The sequence below is a fragment of the Sus scrofa genome, chromosome 1, assembly GCF_000003025.6.
Source record: "Sus scrofa isolate TJ Tabasco breed Duroc chromosome 1, Sscrofa11.1, whole genome shotgun sequence".
Taxonomy (NCBI): domain Eukaryota; kingdom Metazoa; phylum Chordata; class Mammalia; order Artiodactyla; family Suidae; genus Sus; species Sus scrofa.
In genome coordinates, this window is record NC_010443.5 from 221771302 (window position 1) to 221783989 (window position 12688).

Below are 12688 nucleotides of genomic sequence, written 5' to 3' on the forward strand. Positions count from 1 at the left end.
TGGGTGGTTATGTCCACAGGCCTTGGAGCCAAACTGCCCAGGTGCGAATCTTCTTTTCACCACTAGTGGCCGTGGGACCTCATACAAATGACCTGACCTCAGTCTCTCATCTGTAAAAACAAGCTAGCAATTTGCCAAAATTAGATAATAGATGTATAAAATACTGAGTAGAGTGCCTGATACCTTGCTGTTATTTTTCTAAGAATGGTATTTATCGCACTGTGTAATTCTGCTTCAAGAGCAAGTGTAAAGATACATTTCCCATCCCTTCTGGCTGTAGGAAATATGTGTGCTTAGGTATGTGCTGCATGTGCAGGTATCATCAGGAGCCTCTTTGAGCGAGCAGCCTTCCTTATCAGATGGCCAACCATCCTGGTGTGCCTGGACGGAGAGGTTTCCTGGGATCTGGGACACCTGGTGCTGAAATGGGGAAAGGTCCATGCATAGCAGGATGAGTTGGTCACCCCCAGTTGGCAAGGCCCTCACAAGATTTCTAGATAAAAGGAGAAATCATGATATTGAAGCTGACTCCAGTGAATGGCCCCCACCTGTTTAAAGACAGTGGCAGCCATTGAACTAGACTAATGGCCACTTTCCTTTCACACTAAGTTTGAGCAAATCGAGGAAGAGGCCAAATCACCACCCCTAAGTAATATGCCCCCAGTATGGAATGATTTTGAGCGTCCTTCTCTTAAAACAGTGGTTTTCAACTCTGGCTGCCCATAAGAACTACCCAGGGAATTTTTTAAAAATACTGATGCCTGGGTGCCATTACCAAAAATTCTGACTTTACAGATCCAGGATAAGTCTGGGCATTGTTTGCTTGTTGTTTTTTTTCTTTCTTTCTTTTTAGGGCCCCACCTGCAGCATATGGAAGTTTCCAGAGTAGGGATAGAATCAGAGCTGTAGCTGCTGGCTTACACCACAGCCACAGCAATTTGGGATCCCAGCTGTGTCTGTGACCCACACCACAGCTCGTGGCAGCATCAGATCCTTAACCTACTGAATGAGGCCAGGGATCAAACCCATATCCTCATGGATACTAGTGGGATTCTTAACACACTGAACCATGATTGGAACTCCTGAGCACTGGTATTTTTAGTAAGTTCTTTAGGTGATTCAAGTGGGCAGCCTGGGTTGAAAACCACTAACTTATTTCTAGCTTGGAGTTGGCAACAGGTGCACAATGATTTATATTTTCCCACTTGACAAATTCAGACTTTCCTGATCTGATTTTCAGATGAGATGACTCGATCTGTTAGTAACATGCGTGGTATTTTATTGAGTTGATTTTCCCATGCAGGCATTTTCATTTCAGGAAAATTCCTTTGAGACTGAGTACTCTCTTTTTTCCTTCTTTTTGTGAGGTCACTATGCTTACTGGTGCACGGCTAGCTCAAAGTAATGTGGTTTTTAAAGCTTGGGAAAATTCAAAGTCTAATTGAGGGAAAGGGAGAATATAGATGTTTCTGAGGGAAAAAAAAAATGGACCTGTTTTTGGTGCCACTGTTTTTTTTGTTTTTTGTTTTTTTGAGTTATGGTAGGGAGAGCTGAGTGCCCACCCTCTTGTATCTGGGTGAGAATGGCTGTTTCTCTGGGCTACTCGAAATAAGTCTGAGCAGGCTTTGGGCTGAGCTAGCCTGAAAAGAGGAAGGCCAGTTGAGTGGTACTTACAGGCTTTGGCAATATGGATAAAAGCTTTTTGCCATGTCCTGAACCAGGTGGCAAGTTCTGGCTGCACCACCAGCCAGGAATTCAGAGGAAGCGGACTTCCAAAATTATTGTATTGTAATATTCAGTGCTAAGGAGAAATGAGCTATCAAGACATAAGAAGACATGATTGGGTTAAGGATCCGATGTTGCTGTGAGCTATGGTATAGGTCACAGATGCGTCTCGGATCTGATGCTGCTGTGGCTTTGGTGTAGGCCATCGGCTACAGCTCCGATTAGCCCCCTAGCCTGGGAACCTCCATATGCCATGGATGCAGCTCTAAAAAAAAAAAAAAAAAAAAGATATGTGAAGACATGAAGGAAACTTAAATGTGTATTACTAAGTGAAACAAGCCAAACTAAAAAGGCCACGTACTCTATGAGCCCAATTATATGATAATCTGGAAAAGGCAAAGCTATGAAGATGATTAAAGGATTAGTGGTTGCCAGGGGCTAGGAGGCAAGGAAAGATGAATAGACAGAATCCAGAGGATTTGTAAGGCAGTGAAACTGTTCCATACGATTCCATAATAGTGGGTTTATGCTTATCAAAACCCATAGAATGAATGCCAAAAAGTGAACCCTAAGGTGAACTATGGACTTTGGGTGATGATGTGTCAGTGTGGGTTCATTACTGATAACAAATGTCCCACTCTGGTGTGGGATGTTGATGGTGGGGAGGTTGTGTTTGTGTGGGGACAGGGAGTCTCATGGGAACTCTGTTCTCTTCATTCAGTTTTGATGTGAAGCTAAAACTGGTCTAAAATTGTATTAAAAATTATTCTGGCAATAGTATGCATGTATAAATGTTAGTGTTGAAGAATTTTTTCTGGAATCTCATATTCTAAAGATTGGAGCAGATGTGAATATATGAAATAACGAAGTGCAAGAGCTATTTTATTTCCTTTTTATCCCCCCTAGATTACTTAACTGTTCAGAGTATAGAGATTTTTCCTGGGAAGAAAGGGGTTGAAACACAGGCTGGGTGATCCCCTCTTCATGCCTGGTTGGCAATAGTAGAAATGCCTTGGGGCTGTGGGGATGAATCTGAAGCTTTGTCCTTGCTAGTGGGGTCTCCCTGTGAGGTGAACAAACCTGGTCCCCTAAGCCCAGCTTCCCCCAAGGCCAAGGTTGACAGCTCAGCAGTGCACTGCCTTCCCTGCCCTCACTGTCTGTCAAGTCCTGAGTCCTTACAGGACATCTCTGATCTCAATGCCAAGACCTACGTGCCCCACAAGAGGGTCCTATTCAGTCCTTATGCTCTAACATGGTATTACTCAGTCTAAGAAATGGGATGAGCAATAGGTTCAAAATTCACCCCCTGTTCCTCAGTGGTATTGATCCCTTTAATATCCCAACTAACTCTTGGTAAATGGGATTTCATGTTTTCAAATGTGAACTTCTACACACTATTGACAACTTTAAATTTTTGAATATTTTTTCCTGTATAATAAAAATAATACACGTTTATTGTGGAAATACTGCAAAGGAAAGAGAAGCAGAACATCTGCAATTCTGCCACCTCAGAGATGGCACCGATAAAGGTTTGCCGCATATCTGATTGTTTACCTGTGTGCACACATAAATACGTATCTGTGCGTTTTTCTACAAAAACATACTCTATATTTTTTTGGTAAACTGATTTTTTTTACATTTATTAAAATTGGATGAATATCATTAAGTGCGTTACCAAAGATTCTTATTCAGTACTTTGTCTATATAAGTTTTGGGGTGGATTTTCCACAGTTTCCTATTCTGTAACAATTAGTATTCATTTTTGCAATTTTCCCTTTTCTTTTAGCTGCTGCAGTGAATGTCCTTTTGAGTAAAGGTTAAGAAATAGAATAGCTGGGTCTAAAGCTGGACTTCATTTATTTATTTATTTTTGGTCTTTTTTTTTTTTTTTTTTTTTTTTGTCTTTTTAGGGCCACACCCACGGTGTATGGAGTTTCCCAGGCTAGGGGTCCAATTGGAGCTGTAGCCACTTGCCTATGCCACAGCCACAGTAGCGTGGAATCCAAGCCACGTCTGCAACCTACACCACAGCTCATGGCAATGCCAGATCCTTAACCCACTGAGTGAGGCCAGGGATCATACCCGTGTCCTCATGGATGCTAGTCAGGTTTGCTAATCACTGAACCACGATGGGAACTCCTGGACTTTATTTTAAGGCTCGTGATCATTATCACCAAATCATTTTACTAAACTGTACACACTTAGACTGGTACTTTGCTGGTACTAGGTGTTCCCTTGCCCTTAAGGAACCCTTGCTAATTTGAAAGTCCCCAGATGGGATTCCATTTTATGGACATTTCTTTGAGGTGAGATTAAACATTTGCTCAAATGCTTTTGACTATTAATATTTTTCTCTTGAAAATTGCTCATTTCTGCCCTTCCACACAGTTTTCTATTGGTATTCCTCTTTTTCTGATTGATAAAGACATTTTTAATATAAAGTCTATTAGTCCTGTCATACATAGTGTGAGCATTTCTCCCCTCCATTTTCACTCTGTTTATAGTGGGGGTTTAGGAAACCATTTGGTGTGTTTGTATTTTCTGCATTTCCTCTTTATCTGTCACTGATACGGCATTATTGTTCACTTGCCTTAAAGTTATTAAAAGGAAGAGTTCCCTTTGTGGCGCAGCGGAGACAACCCCGGCTAGTATCCATGAGGATGTGGGCTCAATCCCTGGCCTCACTTAGCGGGTTGAGGATCCAGTGTTGACATGAGCTGTGGTATAGGTCGCAGACGTGGCTCGGCTCCCACATTGCTGTGGCTATGGTGTAGGCTGGCAGCTGCAGCTCTGATTCGACCCCTAGCCTGGGAATTTCCATATACTATGGATACAGCCCTTAAAAAAAAAAGTTATTAAAAGGAGAGTTGTTTTCCCAAAACCACCCCCTCTAAAGCACACTCTGAGAGTTTAGTGGAAACATCTGTGTAATTGCAAATCATCAATGTCTCCATCCCTACCTCAAAGAGCTGAAAAGAGCACAGTTAATTTTACTTGATCATTGGCCACATATGAATCTTGGCAATGCTGAATTTGTAGGCAAGCATGTCCAAGATATTTAACTTGTAGGTGAGGATAGCCAAACCAGTTCACAATTTACTATGTGGTTTGCTGCAAACAGTCAAGTTGGGTTTGTGTGCTTTGTTTGTTTTTTGTTTTTTTTTAATCTTGCAAAAAGAATTTTATGTCTCTCTACTCTAAATTATGACATCTTATCTCACAGACTTAGCAGCATCTAATAGGTCTATCTCTAGATAATGTAATCCATCTGGAGATTCAAGGTATGCAAAGCCTGTGTTTTAGAACAAAAAGGTATTTCTCTCTAGCCAGTAAAAAAAAAGTGATTTTTTTTCAGCTATAAATGGACAAAGAGTCTTGCAATTATCCCACTGGGCAGGGCTTCCTAGACTTGTTTTTTTGGCATTAGGCCATGGAGCTAACCCAACATCTTCCAAATTTCTTCCATTTTTGTCGCAGTGTGCACGGTTCCTGGGATGAGACCAGAGTCACTCCATGCTGTGATGATTAAATGCCCAGGGTCTTCTAAACCAGAGGCAGCCCCAACCAAACATCTAAATGTGTCACGAGCAGACAGTTGATCTGTGTACAGAGGAACCAAAGACTTGATTATTTCTCTTTTTAAGTATCTTCACTGGCCTCTCAAGGCTGTGTGCTTTCCTTTTTGAGGAAAAAAACATTTAACACTGCAAATGTAACAAGAAATATAAATATAAATGATCCGTAGCTTTGGTGACAAGTTCTCTTAAAAATACCTAACTTAACTAGGCTATTGTTTCAAATTTTCAAAGTTTAAACAGCTCTGTGTCATTGGGTCTTTTTTGAGTTTCAATGTTTCACCTTAAAACCTAAATACTGTTGTCCATTTTCACTGCTCTGTTACAGGAAGAAATGATCCATCCCCTGGTCCTAGGCCCCTTTCTTAAGACATTGCTATTGCTAGAGTCAGAGAATAAAATTATGTGAACAACAGAACAATTTGTCTCAAAGTGTGTATTGAAGAGTCATCACTGTGTTGGTACTTTATGTGAATTACCATTAAGATTAACAACAACCAGCACCATCGGTGACATCCCAGCCATTGTTCATCGTAACCGTAACCCATGGGGTAGAGGCTGTTGGGGTTTCCTAGGTTATAGATGAGGACAGCAAGTCACACAAAGGTCAGTGGCTGAGCCAGAATTTGAACTTGAACAGTCTGACTAGAGAGCCTGTCCTCTGCACATGATTAAATTCATATGATGACAACCCTGCAAGATGGGCAGTGGGGTCCCTATTTTACAGAAAGAAACTGAGGCTCAGAAAGGTTAACTCTTTTACAATAACTTCTCATATACTTGGGCAGTAGCAGAATCTGGCTTTCAATTCTAATGCCAAAGTCTTCTTACACTACAACACATTCCTTTATATTCTGGGTTTTATTCACTTCGAGGAGAGCTTACCGTTGGCTAACAGATGCTCAAATGAGCCTCCAACCCATTCTTCTGTGTTCTTTTTGCACTGGAAGCTACCTGTTTAGCCTGCACACTTCATCCTGCCCTACCATGAAGTGTAGCTGCCTCTCTCTGTAAATAGCTGAAGGAACACGCTTCCTGGTTGATTCCTACTTCAGGGACTTTGTGGTTCCTGTCCTTTGCCTTGGAATGCTCTATCCCCATATCTCCACATGGCTGACTCCTTCTTGGGTATCAACTCAAGTGTCATCACCTCAGTGGGGCTACCTATATTCTTTTGCTGAGACTGCCATAACAAATTACCTTAATCTGCGTGGCTTAAAACAATAGAAATTGATTTTCCTATAGTCCTGGAGGCTGGAAGTCTAAAAATCAGGGTGTTGGCAGAGCCATGCTCCTCTGAAGGCTTTAGCGGAGAGTCTTTCCTTTGCCTCTTTCAATTTCTGGTGGCTCATGTATTCCTCAGCTTATGGCAGCATCACTCCAACCTCTGTCTTCATATAACCTGCTACTTTGTATTTCTCCCCCCCTTGTCTTCTCTTCTTCTAAGAGCATTTGTCATTGGATTTAGGGCCCACCTGGATAATCCAAGCTGATTTCATCCCAACTTCCTTAACTTAATTGTATCTGCAGAACTGTTGCCCTACGTAAGGTCACATTCACAGGCTCTGGGCCATATATTTGGTGGGGGCAGGGAGGATACCATTCAACCTCCTTCTAGGTAAGCTACGCTACTCTAGTAACATAGTCTTTGCTGATGTCGTGCTCTGTGACACCATCACCCATTTTAAGTATTTTCATAGCCCTTGTCCCTATTAGATAAGTCTTGTTCTTTCGTCTGCTTTCCTGTTGCCTGTCCCCGCCTACTTGAATTCAAACTTCATGAGTAAAGGGCTATCTCGTTCACTCGTGTGTCCCTAGTGCCCAAAGCAACACTTGGTGTATTGTAAGGCTCACCAAATATTTACCTAATGAATGATGCTGTTAGTTAAATGTGATGTCAGCTTGGCTCTTTGATCCTTTCAACAATTTCCAGGATTTTGCTTTTCGATATTATTTTACATTATTTGAATTTTGGTTGCATATTCTTGGAAATGCAACTATGTTATGGGATGTGTATCAAACACAGTAGATAAATATATCCAACCAGTTCAATATAGCACTCGAGTGCTGATGGGTCTTTATTGTTCATTTAGTTTCTCCTTTTCTCCCATGTACAAATTCTGAGCAGAACATTTCTTTCTTCCATAGGCTCTGATCACCTCCGAGAGAAAGATGGCCTCTGGGCTGTCTTGGTCTGGCTCTCCATTATCGCCGCCCGGAAGCAGAGTGTGGAGGAAATTGTCCGAGATCACTGGGCCAAATTTGGCCGCCACTACTATTGCAGGTGAGAAGGGCCAGGGTCTCCATATGGACTCCAGGGAACTGCTGTTGGAGAAGGTTTTGTTTTTTTGTTTTGTTTTGTTTTTTTCAAAGTGGGCTAGAACCTTAGGAAGGAGGCACCTTTCAGGAAGAGCTGAGGAACACAGAGGCTATAGAAGCCCTGAGAGATGGTTGGGGATGGTGGGAAAGAGTACCAGCTAGAGGACACACATTTCCCCTCCCCTGGTAACATCCCTGTATAATGTTTTCGTCAGTGTCTATGAGGTGGGCAGCCATCCCAAGAGGAAACCTGAACTGAAGAGCCTTTAAAGGTCCTTTGGTGGCCATGAGAGTTGTACAATCAGGCCATAGGCTTCCCTTGTTGCTTTTCCACTCATACTTATCAGGGGAAGTGGGGAAGAGACAGAAGCGGCAATGGTCAGGGTGATTTTGTAATCCTCTCTCTGCCTTTGTCTTACCCCTCCCCAAATGATGGTCCAAACAGTCACCAAGACACCTAAGCTGGTGCCCTCAGAAGAGACCTCATGGTTTAGGAGCCCCAGATTTTGCTAAAGTTTTGCCCCCATAAAAGGAGTTACAGAAAAGAGAAATATTGTCCGAGAAAGGTCAGTGCTAAGAGCTTCAATGTAGGGCTCAATAACCACTTTCCTGTTATTGAAGCAAGCGAGGGAGGCTGAGTCCTCTGGCTGTGTAGCTGCCTGCTAGATATGCTTTACCTGGATATTCTAGGTGTGTGTAACTAGTACCAAGCCAGGGTTTATGGGGAGCAGTGTTCAGAAAGGATGTTAACTGTGGAGAACACGGGGATAGGGCAGGCCATCTTTGGGTAGTCTTAGAGGATCTCTGTGTATTAAAAACAGAGACTGTGGCTCATTTGCTTTGCTTGTGAGTAGTTAACTACTTTGGATGTTTGGTTGCAGTTCAAAAGCTTATGGGAGGAAAGAAAGCTTTAGACTTCCCTTATAAGGTGATTGTTTCTTCTCTTAAGAGGTCATTTAGTTAGATAAACATCAGAGAATAAGGGAGCCTATGATGGCACTCATTAAAATCAAAGAGACTACAGTGCTCTGCAAAATGTAGACAACACCATAATATTCTTCGCTCTTGTTTAGTTAAGAAGGCTGCGGGTGTGAGAGCCTGCAAACCACCTCAAATTATTCACTGTATTGTAAAACAAGGGCTCTCAAGGCGGGTGGGAACTTGTTTGATTCACTAGTATTTGTAACAAATGCCAAAAATCTTGATTCTTGTGGGTTTTGTCAGGGGTTTTTTTTGTTGTTGTTTTGGTTTTTTTTTTTTTTTTTTTTTTTTTGGCATACCAAAGGGTCTCATTAGCACAGCAAATCCTTTTATTGCCTGAAACTATTCCAAAAAATGCACTCTGATAAAATATATTATGATTGCCAACCTCTGGCTTAGTGAGATCCCTTTGAGTCAGGGCTGTGTTCTTTGTAATTTGTGGGATGATGACCTAACTTTCTGCCAGCGTTTTGAAGACATGGTGTTATGATAAGTGTATTTATAATATAGTTCATTTTTTGTGGCCAAGAACTTACATGATAATTACTTTTTTCATAACAAATACCATATTAGAGAATATAAGGCAATGTAGATTTAAATTCTTGTAGGACATTGAATTATGTTTCAGGTTCCTGTCCAAGAAGATCACAGAGATAAAGGAAAAGGGAGGAGGGAATAGGTAGAAGGAAAGTGAACATTTCCTTCAGCCTCTGGGTAAAGTAGGTTGAAAGTGCTTGTGAAAGAAAATGATTTCTAGCCTGACGGTTTTCTTGGTGGGGAGAAGAGAATTCAGTGCTTTTGGCTGAACTCATCCTGAGCCTGAAGTTGTATCTGAGAACTCAGATGATTTTCCCTGTATGAATGGACCCTGGCAGGGGGTCTTCATGTTAAAATTTCTTTCCTCGAAGGTTTGCTGGTGGTGGTGATGGTCAGGGGGGGTTGTTGGGGACGGTCATGCTAGAACCTGTTGGTGTATGAATGTGGCTTGTGACATTAGTGCATTTTCTCAACCTCTAAGTCGCTTTCAATGCCTGTCTCCTACTTGACCCTCTTATCCCATCCTCCTACTTCTTTCTGCTTGATTGGGTCTTCACCTTCCCAGAAAACGACCTTTAAAGAGAATCGAGGCTTAGGACCCACACACTGCTGTGAAAGAATGTTCTGAGAGAGTTCCCTATTGTTTTGTCTGTGAGGCTGGGAGGACACACCTTGTGTAGGAGGGAGACAAAGAATTGGATGTGGGTGCAGAGGACTCATTATTAGACATGGTATTGTTCCCTGTTCTCCATTTTGCCTAACACTCTGATGTTTTCTGGAAGTCTCATGAGATTTGGGGTGGAAAAAACTATTGCTAAATCAGATCTTTCTTCTTTCAGTTCATTCTGAGAACTCACCTCCTTCCCTGTGTTATTTAAAGAGACCAAATGTGAGATCTCACCACAGCGCTTGGGCACTGCTGCCCCTTCTGGGGCTTCCTCCTTAAACAGATTCCCCCCTACACATACACCCTCTACTCCGTGTGTGCTGTTAGGACTTGGTCAAAATCATCTGATATAGGGAAAGGCGCTACAGTTTCTTCATGGCAGTGACTAAGAATAAAAGTAATTAATAGGTTTAAGTTGGCACTGTGCCAACTACTTGATATGCATTATCGTATTTAAACCCCCCAACAACCAATGAGATCGGTGTTATTTTTAGTCTTTTTCCCCCCCCAATCACCTCCCAGCCCCATTGTTATATTTGATGTTCTTGGCTCAGAGAACCTTTTTTTTTTTTTTTTTTAACGGAACAACTGTAATATTTTTTCCAAATTTCCAAGAGACTTTTAGGGTACACCGAGTTCCCTTCCTCCTTTGCTCTTCCCCTGCCTGAATTCCTCTTTTTCCTTCCTTTCTTCCTTCATTTCCTCCCATCTTTCATTCCACTACTTTCAAAACACTATTTACCAGAAGCAACAGAGAACAAAACAAGTAAGATCTCTGCCCTCCTGGAGTTTACAGTTCTCATGGGCAAAAATTAAAAATAAGTAAACAAGGGAGTTCCCGTTATGGCTCAGCAGTAAGGAACCTAACCAGGATCCATAAGGATGCAGCTTCAATCCCTGGCCTCTCTTAGTGGGTTTAAGGATCTGGCGTTACTGTGAGCTGTGCTGTAGGTCACAGACATGGCTTGGATCCCACATGACTGTGGCTGTGGCATGGGCTGGCAGCTATAGCTCAACTGGTCCCCTAGCCTGGGAATGCGGTCCAAAAAAAAAAAAAAAAAAAAGGAGACAAGTATATTTAAAAAAGTAAATACAGATTACAGTAACTACCAAAGAAGGTACAGAGAATGATAAGAGATGCGAAGAGAAAGAGGGAAGCTACCTTAGAGAGCTGGTCAGAGAAGGTCACTTTCTGGACATGACATTAAATTTGAAGACTGAAGGAAGAAAATTGTTTCAGCCCTATGAGTAGCCAGGGGAAGATTGTACCAGGCAGAGGAAGTAGCAAGAGCAAAGGCCCGAAGATAGGAAAAGGCACCGTGTCTCTGAGGACCAGAGAAGAGGCCCCTTGTGGCTGGAGCACAGTCAACAAGGGGGAGAGTGAAATAAAGTCAAGGAGATGGGCAGGTCCCTCCCAAAGTGCCTTAGAGACTGTGGTTAGGGTTTGGAGTCTCATTATCCACAGGATGGGTATTTTGGGAGGGTTTCAAAGGAAAGGATCGACATGATTCGATGTTTACAAGATGGTGTTGGCTGCTGTGTAGGGAGTGGATTATGAAGGCTAAGGGGGAGAGGGGAGACCAGCTGCAGGGTGCTTATCTGAGTGGCTCTTCCATGGGAACAAAATCAGTGATTAGATGACCTTGAGAGGCTCAGCCAGTTGCTGGTTCTCTGATGAGATTTGCATTTATCTTGTGTCCTGCCCTCCCTCGCCAGGTTTGACTATGAGGGGTTAGAGCCCAAGACGACGTATTACATCATGAGGGACCTGGAGGCCTTGGTCACCGACAAGTCCTTCATCGGCCAGCAGTTTGCTGTGGGGAGCCATGTCTACAGTGTGGCCAAGACAGACAGCTTTGAGTACGTGGACCCTGTGGATGGCACCGTGACCAAGAAACAGGTACTTGTTAGGAAATTGCCAGAACAGGTTATCAAGCAGATCGGGACAGGGGTAGGGGGTGGGTGGTGGGGATGTGACAGGGGTGTAAAATGTCCTACAACCGGAGGGGCCTTCAGGGATGATCTCCTCAGAGCCCTTCATTTTACAGATGACAGCCCCATAGCCAGGAAAGGAGAAAGCCTTTGGCAAAGGCTACCTACCTACTTCACGGCAGAGGGTGGATTAAAACACAGGACCCTGGCTCCCTATCCACTTGGTAACTCATGGGCTAATACCCTAAACAGATTTAGATCCATCATTTCTTTCTGAAATATTTGCAGCCTGCAGATTCAGAAAAGTTTCCAAGAGCAAAAGATCCCTTTCCTTGGGACCCCGTGTGCGGATGTTTCACCTTTTACTACCTTATGTCATTGAGGAATGATAGACGTTTAGCCAGAGGGGTTTGTTATTCTTGGTAGAGGGAGAAACAGTTGGAAAACTTGCCCCATAAACCCCAAAGGAAGATTTATGGTTGAGAACTATTATGAAAGATAAATGGTACAATCAGCCACAGATTCTATTATGATCTCATCTGTGTAAATTGTGTAAGGGATGCTGAAAGCTATGACAATTATTTTTCTTCTCGATTTTGTTTATTCATTGGCTATGGCAATATCAGCCACTCCGGGAGCACATTTTTACATTTATAGTCTAAATAAGATACTCTGAGTAATGGTGAGAGACGTTCCGTTCTAAAGTACCCAAATTCTTGTCTTTTTATGCCTCATTCAGTACAAGACAGCAAAATAAATCAGAAGCTGTAGGTCTTGGGGGGACTAGATATAATGATGGATATTTTCATTTTGAGTAGGATTTTGTACGTAGTCCTTGTCCTAGGGTCACCTGACTTGCTGATGTTCCAAAGCCAGTGCCTCCTTTACTTTTCTGGTGTTCTCTCTCTGGTCTGCTTAGCTTTATGGTGATCTTTCATCTCTATCAAATGTC

The 12688-nt window shown here is 42.5% G+C and overlaps 1 protein-coding gene across 1 annotated transcript in view; it reads left to right on the forward strand.

Moving 5' to 3' along the window:
- Window positions 1–12688, forward strand: part of PGM5 (phosphoglucomutase 5) — a 203249-nt gene that overhangs the window by 136786 nt on the left and 53775 nt on the right. The window contains exons 8-9 of the mRNA XM_003121933.6: window positions 7449–7584; window positions 11521–11704. Coding sequence (XP_003121981.4) covers window positions 7449–7584; window positions 11521–11704 — 320 coding nt within the window. The remainder of the gene's footprint in view (window positions 1–7448; window positions 7585–11520; window positions 11705–12688) is intronic.